This window comes from Scyliorhinus torazame, chromosome 1 (genome assembly GCF_047496885.1).
Source record: "Scyliorhinus torazame isolate Kashiwa2021f chromosome 1, sScyTor2.1, whole genome shotgun sequence".
Taxonomy (NCBI): domain Eukaryota; kingdom Metazoa; phylum Chordata; class Chondrichthyes; order Carcharhiniformes; family Scyliorhinidae; genus Scyliorhinus; species Scyliorhinus torazame.
In genome coordinates, this window is record NC_092707.1 from 173427285 (window position 1) to 173441208 (window position 13924).

General features: G+C 41.7%; 1 protein-coding gene across 3 annotated transcripts in view; it reads left to right on the forward strand.

Moving 5' to 3' along the window:
• The window catches only part of LOC140416871 (protein argonaute-3), a 293216-nt gene that overhangs the window by 185886 nt on the left and 93406 nt on the right, over positions 1–13924 (forward strand). For 2 of the 3 annotated variants that reach the window (XM_072501156.1, XM_072501158.1), the window contains one exon: positions 12445–12578. In XM_072501156.1, coding sequence (XP_072357257.1) covers positions 12445–12578 — 134 coding nt within the window. Of the gene's footprint in view, positions 1–12444; positions 12580–13924 lie in introns of all 3 variants that reach the window. The other variant, XM_072501157.1, reaches the window with a different exon arrangement.

The following is a 13924-nucleotide window of genomic DNA, read 5'->3' on the forward strand; positions in this document are numbered from 1 at the left end:
ATTTTTTAATAAATTTAGAGTACCCAATTCATTTTTTCCAATTAAGGGGCAATTTTGCATGGCCAATCCAACTGCCCTGCACATCTTTGGGTTGTGGGGGCGAAACCCACACAAACGCTGGGAGAACGTGCAAACTCCGCACGAACTGTGACCCAGAGCTGGGATCGAACCTGGTACCTCGACGCCGTGAGGCTGCAGTGCTAACTATTGCGCCACCGTGCTGCCCCTAACTGCCAGTGATTTATACTCAATGCTTCCACCTGGAAGAGGCACGAGTCGGGGATGTCCATTGACGTCTCTACTGTTTGCCTTGGCTATTGAACCTCAATGAAGGTCATCCACAAAGTGGAGGGGAATGGATAGAAGGGGCAGGTAGCACAGGGTTTCCTTATAGGCAGGCAATGTGCTACAGTATGTGACGGACCCTCCCCGGTGCAGAGGAGCTTTGGCTCCTTATCGGGTTGCAGATTGAACCTGGGTAAAAGCAAATATTTTCCGGTGAATCCACCAGGAAGGGGAACCGACCTGAAGAAGTTGCCTTTTTGCCTGGCCCAGTCCAACTTTTTGTTACCTGGGAGTCCGGGTGGCCCACGACTGGGCCTCATTAAAGCAGCTAAATTTTGGGGACCTGGCGGTGAAGGAGGACCTGAAGAAATGGGGTAGCCACCTGCTGACTTTGGCTGGAAGGATCCAATCGATTAAAATGAATATCCTCCCAAGATTTCTGTTTTTGTTGCGATGCCGTCCAGTTTTCCTTTCAAAGTTGTTTTTTTTTTTGTTTTTTTTTTTTTTGGTGCAGGAGTTAATAAAATGATCTTGTCTTTTATTTGTGTGGAGTAGGACCCTGCGCATCCGTAGTTTTTTTTTTACAAAGGAATAGACAATCGAGATTTTGGGTTACCCAACCTGTTATATTATTGTTGCGTGACGAATATTGAAACGGTGCAGGGGTGACATAGAGGGGCCATGTGGGGGTGGATGGAGGGAAATGACTGTAAAGGTCATTTCCCTCCATCCTCCAATGCCTGAGGGCATTGGTTACCACTCCCCTTCCATTTCTCCCCCCATTAAATGGACTGCCAATCCAGTGGTGATGGCCATCTTGAAAATATGGGGTCAATTTAGATGGCACTTCAAATTGGATGCTACGTCAATGTTAGTCCCAATCTGTGGAAACCATTGTTTTGTGTTGGCAGTTTTTGGTTCGTCCTTAGTGGTTTGGAAAGAGGAGGTGTGCCCTCCTCCCCCAGGTTGATGGACAAAGGTCTATTCGGCTGCAAGCGCAGGGGAGGGAGGAGTGTCGGAGATCTACGGTTCGCTGATGTCGACGGGTCAGATCCTGTTGGACAAAATTAAAAGACAATGGAGGGAATTGTGCCAGGGACTTGAGGATGGGGAGTGGAGTGAGTCTCTATATACCTCTATACCTCTTCATGCGCTCGGCTCAGCCTGATACAATTCAAGGTGGTGCATAGGGTGCATTTAACCAGAGCCCAAATACGTGGGCTTTTTGCAGATGGAGGGGATAGGTGCAAGCGGTGCTCTAGGGGCCCTGCCCATCACACACACATGTTCTGGTCCTGCCCTGGGCTCATGAACCTTTGGGTCTCTTCACCATGTCTGGCACGCTTGGTGTTGATTTGGAGCCATGTCTTTTGATGGCTATTTTTGGGATCTCAAACTTGCTGGAGTTACAGACAGTGGCGAATGCACTTGCTCTTGCCTTGGCTTCCTTGATAGCCCATAGGCAAATCTTGTTTGGCAGGAGGTCCTCGTCCCTGTTCAGTGCAGCAGCTTGGCTCGGTGACCTGATAGGTTAAAATCAAGTACTTAATGAGCGGGCCGGCTGAAGGATTCTACCTCCGGGGGCAGCCGTTTATTTCCCTTTTCAGAGAGTTGGTCTCCATCAAATGTTGGGGGGAAGGGGAGAGGGGGAGGGCATTGGGGATTGATTGTTTCTTTTCGGGGATGGGAAGGTTGGAATACTGTCACCTGTTGTACATAAATGATTGTATTGGTCTTGTTCTGGAAAATTGTTAACTAATTTTAAAAAAAATTGGTGAGACAGTTTTGACAGCGGGGATATTTTTTGTGTATTGTATGCATCTCGTTGAATATTTTTATGTTTGTAAACTGAATTTTAATTAAAATTATTTTTAAAAAAATGTATTGAAATGATTAGTCATATGAACTCTGCTAAAATCTGCCTGATAACAGTCTGGATAATGGGGTTGTATATATGATAGGAAGGCCTTCCCTAGATTGTTATACTGGAAGGAAGGGGTAAGATATTCACACTTGCAGACAATCGTCAAAGCAACTGTACTGCTCATTGACAAACTGGGTCGCCAAATCCCAGGGAAATATTAAAAGGTTGTGGGAGACCTCCGGTGACGTTGATGTGCTGAGAGGATGCGCATCAGGTGGGTCTCCTCCAAACCGTGACAAAACAAGGCACTTTTGGTTGAATTTTGCCCAAATGTCAAAGGGGAAAAATCCCTCAACAACCTGAGGAGGGTAACCGAGGAAGGATGCCAGCAAACAGAAGCTCGAGGGGCTGAAGAGACGGCAGAAGCAGCGCAAAGTGCCACAACCAGCAGGCAGACGACACATGCTCTGTAGCGCCTCGGCAATGCCCATCTGAAAGCGAGACACGTCCCGCAGAACCTCATCAAGGTCGGCCTGGTACTGGGTGACATCCCCCAGTGAGGCAGACATTCTGCCTAAACCCTCAGCCATGGTAGTCACCGACTGCGCGATGCCTTGGGTACCTTCACTCATGGTGCCAACACCGTGCACCAGGCTTTCCACTACGCTCACCACTCTAGCAGTGTTGCCCTCTGTGCCACTCAGCTGGTGCTATCCTGCGTCTGTAGCCTCTGGGACTCCTCCAAGCTGCTACGGATCTGCTGGAGTGATGCTGACATCTCCCTCTGAATGTCCTGGCTGCTCCCTATCGTCTGCATCAGCTCTGGGTAGACCTGTACCAGAGGCTCAGCACCAAGCCGGGACCCAGCTGGGTCCAGGAGTCCAGCAGCACTCCGACTGTTGTCTTGCCTGGGGTTCCTGCCTCCACCAGATGTGCATCGTCAGCAGTGTGCTGCTCACCACACTGTGCCCCAGAAGTCTGTTCACTAACATTTCCCCCCGAGGTGTGTGTATCTGTGCTGGTGGAGGGTGGAGATGACAGCTGTGAGCTCTCCTGCAAGATGTTCTCCTCTGAATCAAGAGAGGGTGCTGCCCGTGATGAACTGGCGCCGTCAGCTGGAGATGGACATGTGGTTAGTGTGAGGGATGGGTCAGTCGGTAAGGCAATCGGTGCTCACATTTGTGGCATCTACCGGCCTCCACATGGGTGACTGCCCTGTCCTTGGCCACCCCGATCACCTTCAAGACCCGCTCCTCGAAGGTGGGGATTCCCAAGTCTGGCACCCCACCGCCAGTCTGGGCTCTCTCCTGCCGTTTATGGGAGAGCTTTTCCTGAGGAAACACTGAGGGCATCGTTAGCCACACACGCCGTTCACAGTTGTGGGGGTGGGGACGTGGAAGGAGGGTTGAAGAGGGAGGGGGCATGGAGGGAGGGTGTGGGTGGACGTTCCCTTAGACGATGGGTTGGGGGGGGGGGGAGAACGTTTGTGTCTACTCTCCTCGCTGGGCCGAGCACCAGGAAACTCGCGGCAATTCCCGCTTGCTAGCACACTTAGAAGTTTTTCCGGAGAATCGCGCCCATTGAGTACGGAAGCAGGGAATTTATGCTAAATATTTATAGAACTGTCGTTAAGCGCCAGCTACACTATTATGTCCGTTTCAGGTCACCACATTTTAGGAAGGAAGCCGTGGTCCTTTGAGAGGTGCAGAGGAGATTTATTAGAATGGTTCCAGGGATGCGGGATCTTAGCTGGAAGGTTAGGTAGCTGGGTTTATGGAGTTTGCACATTCACCCCGTGTCTGCGTGGGTTTCATCCCCACAACCCAAAGATGTGCAGGTTAGGTGGATTGGCCACACTAAATTGCCCCTTAATTGGAAAAAAATTATTTTATTTTGTTTAATGTAAAAAAAAAAATTTGATAAGGTTTGTTCTTGGAGCAAAGGTGATTGAGAGTAGATATCGTAGAGGTATACAAGATTATGACAGGCTTCGATAAGGTCGTCAAGGAAAAACTGTTCCCATTAGTTGATGGCACAAGGACTAGGGGGCACAGATTTAGGTTCTTGAGCAAGAGATGCAGGGAGGATATGAGGAAGTACATTTTTATGCAGCAAATTGTAATGACTGGAACTCATTACTTACGAGGGTAGTGGAAGTGGAAACAATCAATGACTTCAAAAGAAAGTTGGATAGGTTTTTGAATGAAATAAAGTTGCAGGGTTAGGCAGGGGTGTGGTCTTGACTTGATTGCTCTGCCATGACCGTAGCATATTCTTGAAGGGCTGTATGGCTACCTTCTGTGCCGTGAATGTGTCTCAGGCCAGAGGCTACATATTTGATGGCAAATTATTTGCCTCCTTATTCCCCCAAATCTTTCCACCGTATGTAAGGCCTAGGTGGTGTTTATGATGGAATCCTTTCGATGAGTGTAGTTGCAAGAACCCTCAAGAAACATGGATGCTATGCAAGACAAATCAGCCAGCTTGATTGGCATACCATTCACTCCCACCACTAGTATGTACTATGTACAAGAGGCAGTGCAGCAACTCGCCAAGGCTTTTTTGACAGCACACCCCAAATCCCTGACCTCTACCACTTGGATGGACAAGGGCAGCAGGTGCATAAGAACTCTCCACCAACACATGATTATAAACATCAGAAAGATAGTGTGGCTTAAAATCTGTTTTGAACATTTGTCTGGATGTTGAAAAGTTGTGATCAGGCATTGTGTTTTGCTGAAGTAAACACTTTCTACATCAGACTAAGTACAAAGGATTAAGCTTGAATACTGGGAATTGTGGCATTGCCTTTTGCTTTGATATTCGTTGAATGTGAATGCCTTGAACAATTCAATGTCCAGGCATATCTACCAAACCAATTTTAAGCCAGATGCTCCAATTATCCTTCTGATTTATACAATGGAAGTAGATTCAAATTTGAATTGGTCAGATTTCCGAGCTAGCTTATTTTTCTGTACTGCTCTACACCTTTCAGTTGGGACCTAGAGATCATCTTTTGATTGACCCAAAAGTGAAAGGTTAATGTGCTTGATTCATAGATTTTTCAAATGATCCATCTGGTATATATAAGAACTAGGAGCCAGGAGTAGGCCATCTGGCCCCTCGAGCCTGCTCCACCATTCAATGAGATCATGGCTGATCTTTTGTGGACTCAGTTCCACTTTCCGGCCTGAACACCATAACCCTTAATCCCTTTATTCTTCAAAAAACTATCTATCTTTATTTTAAAACTATCTATCGTTATCTTAAAACATTAAAATATGAACAGTTGTATGATTTTATTTGAAGACTTTTTCAAATATTTGAATGACTCACTGAAACCACCAATGGCAAAAATCACATTGTCAAGTCAGAGAGAGCATGTGTAAATAAACCTCAACTTATCACATACTCCGTGTAATTGCTAAGCAGATAACACATTCTCTGAAAACAAAACCAGATTTAAATCTTGATCACAAAATGTCCTCCACAAGTAACTGTGTTTTATTATTAGTACAGATTTTTAGTAGTTTATTATAAAAGACTTGTCACTGACGTCTTTTCAATACTTTTTTATGTGAGTGCCAATAACTTTAGGTAATCAATCAATCTTGAGAGAATGAAACTGATAGTGACTGCATGTTCGGTCAGCACTCTGCTTCCAATTTTGTTGTTGAACTTGGTTGCAAGAAGCCTTAAGGTGCACAGTCCTGCAATGTTCCAAAACAGTAACATTTTGAAGAATTAAATCACATTGTGATTTGAAGGTGTGGAGCCAGCACTACTATTGTTACAACTGAGGATTTTTAAACCATTTTAAAAATGTGTGTGTGTGTGTGTGTGTTTCTTTTAGTTATTATAAAATTGCATTCTCATAAAAACTGGTGTGATCTGCTAACTATTGACTGTCTATGGATCTCAAAGTTATGATAATCAACTGATGTAGATGAGGACGAGGAGTCTGGTTTCGAGGTTGAAACCGTGACTCATTCAAATGGAATATTTCTATGGTTATGATAAATGTGCTGGCTTCTTCTCTGTTTAGTCATTTCACAGTACTCCCGTTAGGAATGTTTTTAATGCAATTTTTTCAAACGTCTTAAAGTTGAAAATAGTTTTAACAGCAGATATAAAAAGCTGGTGTTTCTGTAAACTATCATGTTTTGGCATGCAAGTGTCTCAAATTTTACTTGATCGTCGAGTACATTTGATGTATTCGAAGCGTAACATTTTTCAAATGTTCAATCATTGAAACGTATTGTGTACATAGCATTCTAAGTGTTTACAATTGACTCTGTTTTGTTCCTGGCTTCAAGACTGTAAAAGAGGCCACACTACTGCCTCCTGAGAATCTGAGATAAACCAACTGATACTTTCGACACTTCCAACGTTGGTCATAGAATCCACAGTATGGAAGGAGGCCACTCGGCTCATCGAGTTCGCACCGGTCCCTACAAAGAGCGCCCACCTCAAGCCCACATCTCCACCCCAACCCAGCAACCCCCAGTCAACCCCTTTGGACACTAAGGATAATTTAGCATGACCAATCCACCTAACCCGCACATCTTTGGACTGTGGGAAGAAACCGGAGCACCCGAGGAAGCCCACGCAGCCACGGGGAAAACGTGCAGACTCCGCACAGACAGTGACCCAAGCCGGGAATCGAACCTAGGACCCTGGAGCTGTGAAGCCACTGTGCTAACCACTGTGGTACCGTTTTGCCCTGGCAGTTGGCAGTTGGTTTTGCATCTCGGCATTTATACAGACTTGCAAATGATTTGGCAGTCACTGACCTGAACAAACTTTTGTCAACCAGTAAAAGATTACAATACCCGTTGATAGTAAATTCAAAACAATTGAATAAATTGTAAGTAATTCTTCAATAATTGTGCCATAAGAAAATGTACTTCTGAGTTTAGTCGAACTTTAAATAGTCAGATTTTTAAATCCAAAACCTTTTTAAACAAGTATTTAATTGCGTGTTGCCTTTAAGTTGAGTTAAACCATTCTCAGATCTGAGAAAATCGTTACCTCCTTGATCCTTAAGACTGACTTTATCCTGCTTCCCTTGCAGAAAGTGTAACGGTATAACCAAGTACAGCAATAAATTGCAAGGTGAGGCAGCTAAATTAACAGTTAAAAGTTTATTACAACCATGCATGGTGGCAGAATCAGTTGCAACCAAAAGCAATTGTAGAAAAATCAGATACTTTGAAATGGATTATGATGGTTATTCACAGTGTAGAAGAGCTTTACAATTTGAGAGGCCTGCTTGGGACCAATCCCTGGAATTTTCTTCGCAATCCTGGGTCAGCAGGTTGGGATCAAATCCATCTCTGAACGCCTATAAACCAGGGACTAAATTTCAAGCAATGAAACATCTTGGGAGAGTTTCACAAACCAGGGTAGTGTGTAAATTATCTCCTGTTGGTATGATGATTATCCCGATGAAGATGTTTAAAAGTGTGCTGGCTTCTTAAAAGTTGTTCAGCAAGGAAAATGAATCATTATTCTTTTCTGATTTTTAGGACTAATTGACATTACTCAGTGTTTGCTCCTCCGAGTAATGACCACCTTAATTGCGTGTATTTGTAATGCTGACAATCTACTATGCTATTCTGTCAGCGAACCCATTCATGATAAATATTCACTTCTAATCATAGCTCCATATAGTTTAAGGTTTCCAGCTATGGTTGGACATATTCCGGGAAATTCCATCGTATGCCCTTCTACCATCCCAGGAGGCACTAAAGATCAGTGGCTGCACTGCAAGATCAAGCCCTCCTCGTGCTTTGACTTGCATTTACTGTTATGTAACTAAAGAATACCACAACTGTGCATATAGCAAGATTCACCAAACAGCAAAGCAACAAAGAATTTATCAATCTGTTTAGTTTTAGCAGAGGGTGGAGTGTTGGTTATGTCACATCTTGTATCAGTGCCTCTGGACTTTTATTATCTACTGGAACAGGCAAATACATTTCTCACTGGAATGTCAGCCAAAACCATGCCCTCAATCCTGAGACCATTGTTTCAATCTGCAATCTACTGATGCACAAAGGAAATGGTATCAATTGAAACAGGTTGATCTGTTCCACATAAATGTTGCACCACCAGCCTTTAGTTTGCTGTTCATTGAATGCACACCAACAGTACACTAGTTACAGTTATTGAGAAATTTCCATTGAAGGTGTAAATAAGTGTCTTAACAAAAACATTCCCTTTGTTCAAGTAAAGTTGGTATAATTGGGGACTATTTTTGGAAAAATAATCCATTTACTTGGGGAAGTCTTGTTTTGTGGTTTGGAAACCAAATATTGCTAAGCTTTTGCTAGCCATCTTTTCATACCGCCCATTATTCTAGAAAGTAAACTTTTTCTAACACTATGATCTGGATAATAACATCAAAAACGTTGCATAAACGCAAGCCATAACGAACAAAGGGAAAGACGTGTCCCTATGCTACATTGGGTTTCAGTGTGAGGGTTAAGAATAATTACTGTTGTGGAAAATTTAGCTGGTTTTTACTTTTGACATTTGTTCTTCCAATGGTGGTGTTGCCTGGAAATATGACTTGGTTCTATTGTATGATTCATTTACTTAAATTAATCTTGAATTAAATAGTGGTTTTCCCCAGTCATGTGGATTGCAAAGAAAAATAACTTGCATTTACGCAGCACCTTTTGTAAGCTCCGTGTCGACAGATATTTCATTGCTATTTATGTACTTTTGAAGTGTCGTTACTGGTAATATTTGGAAACATGGCAGCCTATTTACACATGGCAAAGTCCCACAAATATCATTGAAATAAATGACCAGATAATCCATTTTAATGTTTAAGGGATCATTGTCAGCCAGGACACTGGGAGAACACCGGCTCATCTTCAAATAGCATCAGGGGATCTTTTATCTCCATCTGAGATGGCAGATGGAACTATGGTTTAAACATCTCATCTGAAAGATTAAATTCATGAATTAATTTATTAGACTGATTTAGCAATCAAGTTGGATGATTTTTGACTATCCATTTTAGAGATGAGACTTTGTAGGTCATGAATAAATCAATTTAAATTTGTTTTTAGCCTGTGTCCACCTTGTAGCAGTTTTTTTACACAATGTCCTGTCTTCCTCCTGATCTCGCTCTCCTCTGACTTTAGGTGGTACAAAGTACTTGTGTTTCCCCAGTTCCTTATTTGTTGTATTCCATTGAGCTACAAATAATTTGCAAGGAAGGAAAACTAAAAGTCTCTCATGTCAGATTGAAAATATGTGACATTACCGTTGTAAGTGAGTGAGCACAACTTGTTAATTCAACCTCACATCCAGCAGTAACATTTTCACACTGGATCAGCATTGTCCACAAATCACAATACGTTTTCTTGCACCCATATTTATTACAGAAACTGTAATCTATGCATGATAAATCCTTACATCAATATTGCTAATGGAAAATAGCCACGTAAACTTGTCACGTTGTAATTACCCTACCCTCCACTGCCACTGTCGATTCTGCAGTTCAAATATAGCATGGCGAGTTTACGCTGGTAGATACCATTAGAAAAACAGATGCTGTATATGATTTTAAAATGGGGACTGAATTTCACTTATGCTGTCTGGTCCAATTATTCTCTGCCCTCCGACTGTAATTCATTTGAAGATTGCACTCTGTCTTGGTTCCTTTCAGGCAAAACTGAGAGATTAACTGCAATTTTTAAAAAATTACCTTGGTTAGTACTAGCTTACCTCAATTGTATAATTGATAATTTTTTAAAGAATAAATTATTAGTCACATGACAAATTGCAAAGAATGACAGTAAGCCAGTCCTCACTTTGGCATCAGTGGTAATGACATGCTGGCTTGGTTCAGAGAAACAAAGAGGATTAATGGCTCTGCATTATTGATACTTTCAATTGCTAACTTGTAATTCTGTGGAACTTGTTTTTATTTTATATGCAGAGTCTACATAAATAACTCAAGTTTGAAATGTTTTTCTAACTGATTCAAATTCACTTGCCCAGTAATTCTCCCCATCACATTTTTGTAATCAACCATCATCAGCAATAAAGGTGTCATAGTTCAGTATCTGTGATAACATAAATGTAGAATTGAGAGACATAGAAGTAATGCATTCTACCATGTAATTTGTCATGTTTAAATGATCAATGACTAAATTCTTGCTTTCAGTCAGGGAGGACCAAAGTTGCATACAGAAGTAAGAAAATTGAAGGATAACTTTGCTATCACCTCCTATTGAAAGCCCCTGTTCTCATCAGACTATTCGTAGCTAGCCTTAAACTCTAGAATTAAATCTTTTGTCCTTCTGCATCTCTCTTCTTTAAGTTACTTCTGAAATTTTACCTCTTGACCAAGCTTTGGTCACCTGTCATCTCCATCATCCTCAGTGTCAAATTTTGTCTGATTAAAATTCCTGTGAAGCAATTTGGGACATTCTTACTATATTATAACAATTACATATTCTTATCTTGGTACTATTGCACATGCATTGGCAGCTTCCAAGTGACAATTTATGTCGTGTGAGCATTAACAGACTATTCAGGCTGGTGGGTATCACAGCTGATTCCAATCCTGAGCTCATCTGGTATTTACGCACATTTTCAACTAAGTGACTAAAGCGTAATGCAGAACACTGGCTGATTTTTCTTTTTCCCTTTCCTCCCACATCCAACTGCATGGGCACAGAGATCACTTGTAATGGTAGCAACAGCTTCTTGTGCTGACAAAACAGATTATCAAGAGAATGATAGTGCATTGTTACGTGGAAAAGGGCCCGATTCCCAGACAGCACTTACTGGAAACTATACAGTTTCATATCTGATTTGAAGTGGGTGTATTGGTGTCCACACCTGTAACCATTGCTGTAGTAAGGCATATCAGAAGTGACTGATGAAGTTGCAATTCCCATATATTTCAGGGTTCTGGAAGTAATTCCTGAAAGGTGACTCCTAATTATTATTTTTTTCACCCTGGAGTAAAACATTTTTATATACATTTGAAGGTTCTTCTATTTTGATATCTTTTTATGTATTTATGTATGTCCTATGTTTTTTTTGTGTATGGTATGATCTGTCTGGACTGTATGCAGAATAATACTTTTCGCTGTACCTCGATATATGTGATAAATCTAATCCAATCTTGACACAGTTGTGTTCACATGTCAGGAGTTTAATGTGACTGGAGAATTTAAGACAATGCAAACCTAATGGAAAGTCTGATTTGCCCAAGATGTTGTAGAGGTTTGTTTGGGAAGAAATGTGGGAAGATAGAATAATTTAATCGAATAATACACCACAAAAGGAGACTATACAGGCCATTGAGTCCACACATGCTCTTTTGAGGAATAATCCAGTTCTTCCCAGTCATCCAGTGTTTTCCTCATATCCTCGCAATTTTTCTCTTTCAAGTGTATATCCAGTTCTCCTTTGAAAACTGTTTCCAAAGGCTGAAGGGTTAACAACCAGACAGCATAGATTTAAGGTGACTGGCAACAGAACCAGAGGCAACATGAGGAATAACTTGATGAGCAACATTAGGTTGGGATTTGTAATGCACTGCCTGGTGGGATGGCTCTTCACGTACTCTATTTAAAACTCTTCATGATTTCAAATGGCTCTTTCAAATCTGTTCTTAACCTGCTCTGCTTTCAGGAGAAACCAGAATTTCTCCAGTCATTTCACATAATAGTAATCCCTCATCCCTGGAAGCCTTCTCACAAATCCCTTCTGTTCCCTCTGTGTCATTCCCAGAAGTGAGGGTACTACCCCAGCTGGAACCAAACTGGTATCTTTTAGGTTTAGAATAAGTTACTGGATTTTGTACTCTGTGCCTCTATTTATAGAACTTCGAATCCCACGTGCTTTATTAACTCCTTTATTAATCTGCCCACTAACCCTCAAAGGATTTGTGCACCACAAATATCCCCCTATTTAAAATCGCATCATTTTGCTTGTCTTCTCTCTCCCCATCCTTCCAACCAAAATGCATAATTTCATACTTTTTTTTACATTGAACGTAACCACATGTCTGCCCATTTCACCATTTCCTCTTATCTTCCTCACTGTACACTGCACTTCCAAGTTTCATGTCAATCTGCACATGTTGATGTTGTGCTCTATACCCTTGCCAGTCCAAGTAAAATTAATGAAATCTATTAAAAATTTTAATAGGTCTTCAGTTCATCATATGTGCATCCTTATAATCTTGCAAATAAAATCCTAGTAATTTTTGTGTTGTCATTCCTTTCATTACAATGTTTTAATTTTTTTATTCTTTCTAGTATCTGCCACTGCTTTTTATAAAGCACAGCCTGTAATTCAGTTCATGTGTGAAGTTCTAGACATTCATAACATTGATGAACAACCACGACCTTTGACTGATTCCCACCGAGTCAAATTCACCAAAGAGATAAAAGGTAAGTTGCAAACATTTTGTTGACCGATTCATTTAGTGAGAGACCATGGTTGTTTTTGAAATCCTCAAACACTGTAATGATTTCCAGGACTGAGTTTGTAGTTGGTGGATTTCTCAGGTTTGTTTCCCAATCCTTTAGAGTTTTATGTTGACATTTTTCTAAAACTTAGCTAATAGGTATACTTGCGTGAGAAGGAATACAAGTAAAAAGTTGTAAATACAAATAATAAGTGGAAATAACTTGCAGTTTTGTATTTAGCTAAAGTTTAGTTGAGGGGATCATCTTAACATCTAGCAGCAGCTTGGATAGCCTCTGACAGTTCTACCTCCCTGGTTAATACATTTTTGTGTGATTTTATATTCAGTGTACACAGTGCTTAATCGTGAAATAGCTGTACCAAGAGCGCCATCCGCTGGTCACCAGCTTCAGTAAAAATGGCATTTCATTAATGTTGTACAAGCATTCTGCGTGGCACGGTAGCGCAGTGGTTAGCACTGTTGCCTCACTGCTCTGAGGACCCGGGTATAATCCCGGCCCCGGGTCACTGTCCGTGTGGAGTTTGCACATACTCCCAGTGTCTGCGTGGGTCTCACCCACCCAAACCAAAAAAAATGTGCAGGGTAGGTGGATTGGCCACGCTAAACTGTCCCTTAATTGGGAAAAAAAGAATTGGGTATTCTTAATTTTTTTTTTAAATGTTGCACCAGCCGTCTTGTGATGAGCTAACTCCATAAAATCTATGCTATGATAACTGTTTTTAAAATTATTATTAATTCTTTGGACCATTCCCAATATTGACACCTGCTCCCAAATGTCAGTGAGAAGAATGCTACAGGGATGATGATGCAGGTTAAATCACCTTCATGTTCTGGTCTAATGCCCAGGTCATAGATCATTGGTTTCCATATGGTTTTATTCTTTTTCCTTTTGGAAGTATGATATAACTGAGTAGCTTGCCAGGTTATTTCCAGGGCAGTCAGAGTTAACTGTTTGGTAATTCTTCTTATGCAATTACTCTTCATCTATCTCTTCAAAATAAAAATCCTTGTAGACATCACTTCTATTGGACAGGTATCGTCATTTTTAGAACATTTGTGACCTCTTGTTGCATTTCATTTCATATCTCTGCCTCCCTTCTTCTGCCACTTTAATGCCATGGGAGTTAACAGCAGTGTGAGGGAGTGAAATCATGGGCCCTGGTGCCTCTCCTGGTCCCCTCTCCACCCCTTTCCCCCACCTGAACCCTCCCGCTCACAGCCTTCAGGTGCCCAGAATTGGGAACCATATTCACAGTGGGGTCGAACTGTTTCATTTAGTTTTACGTACGAACATACAAATTTGGAGC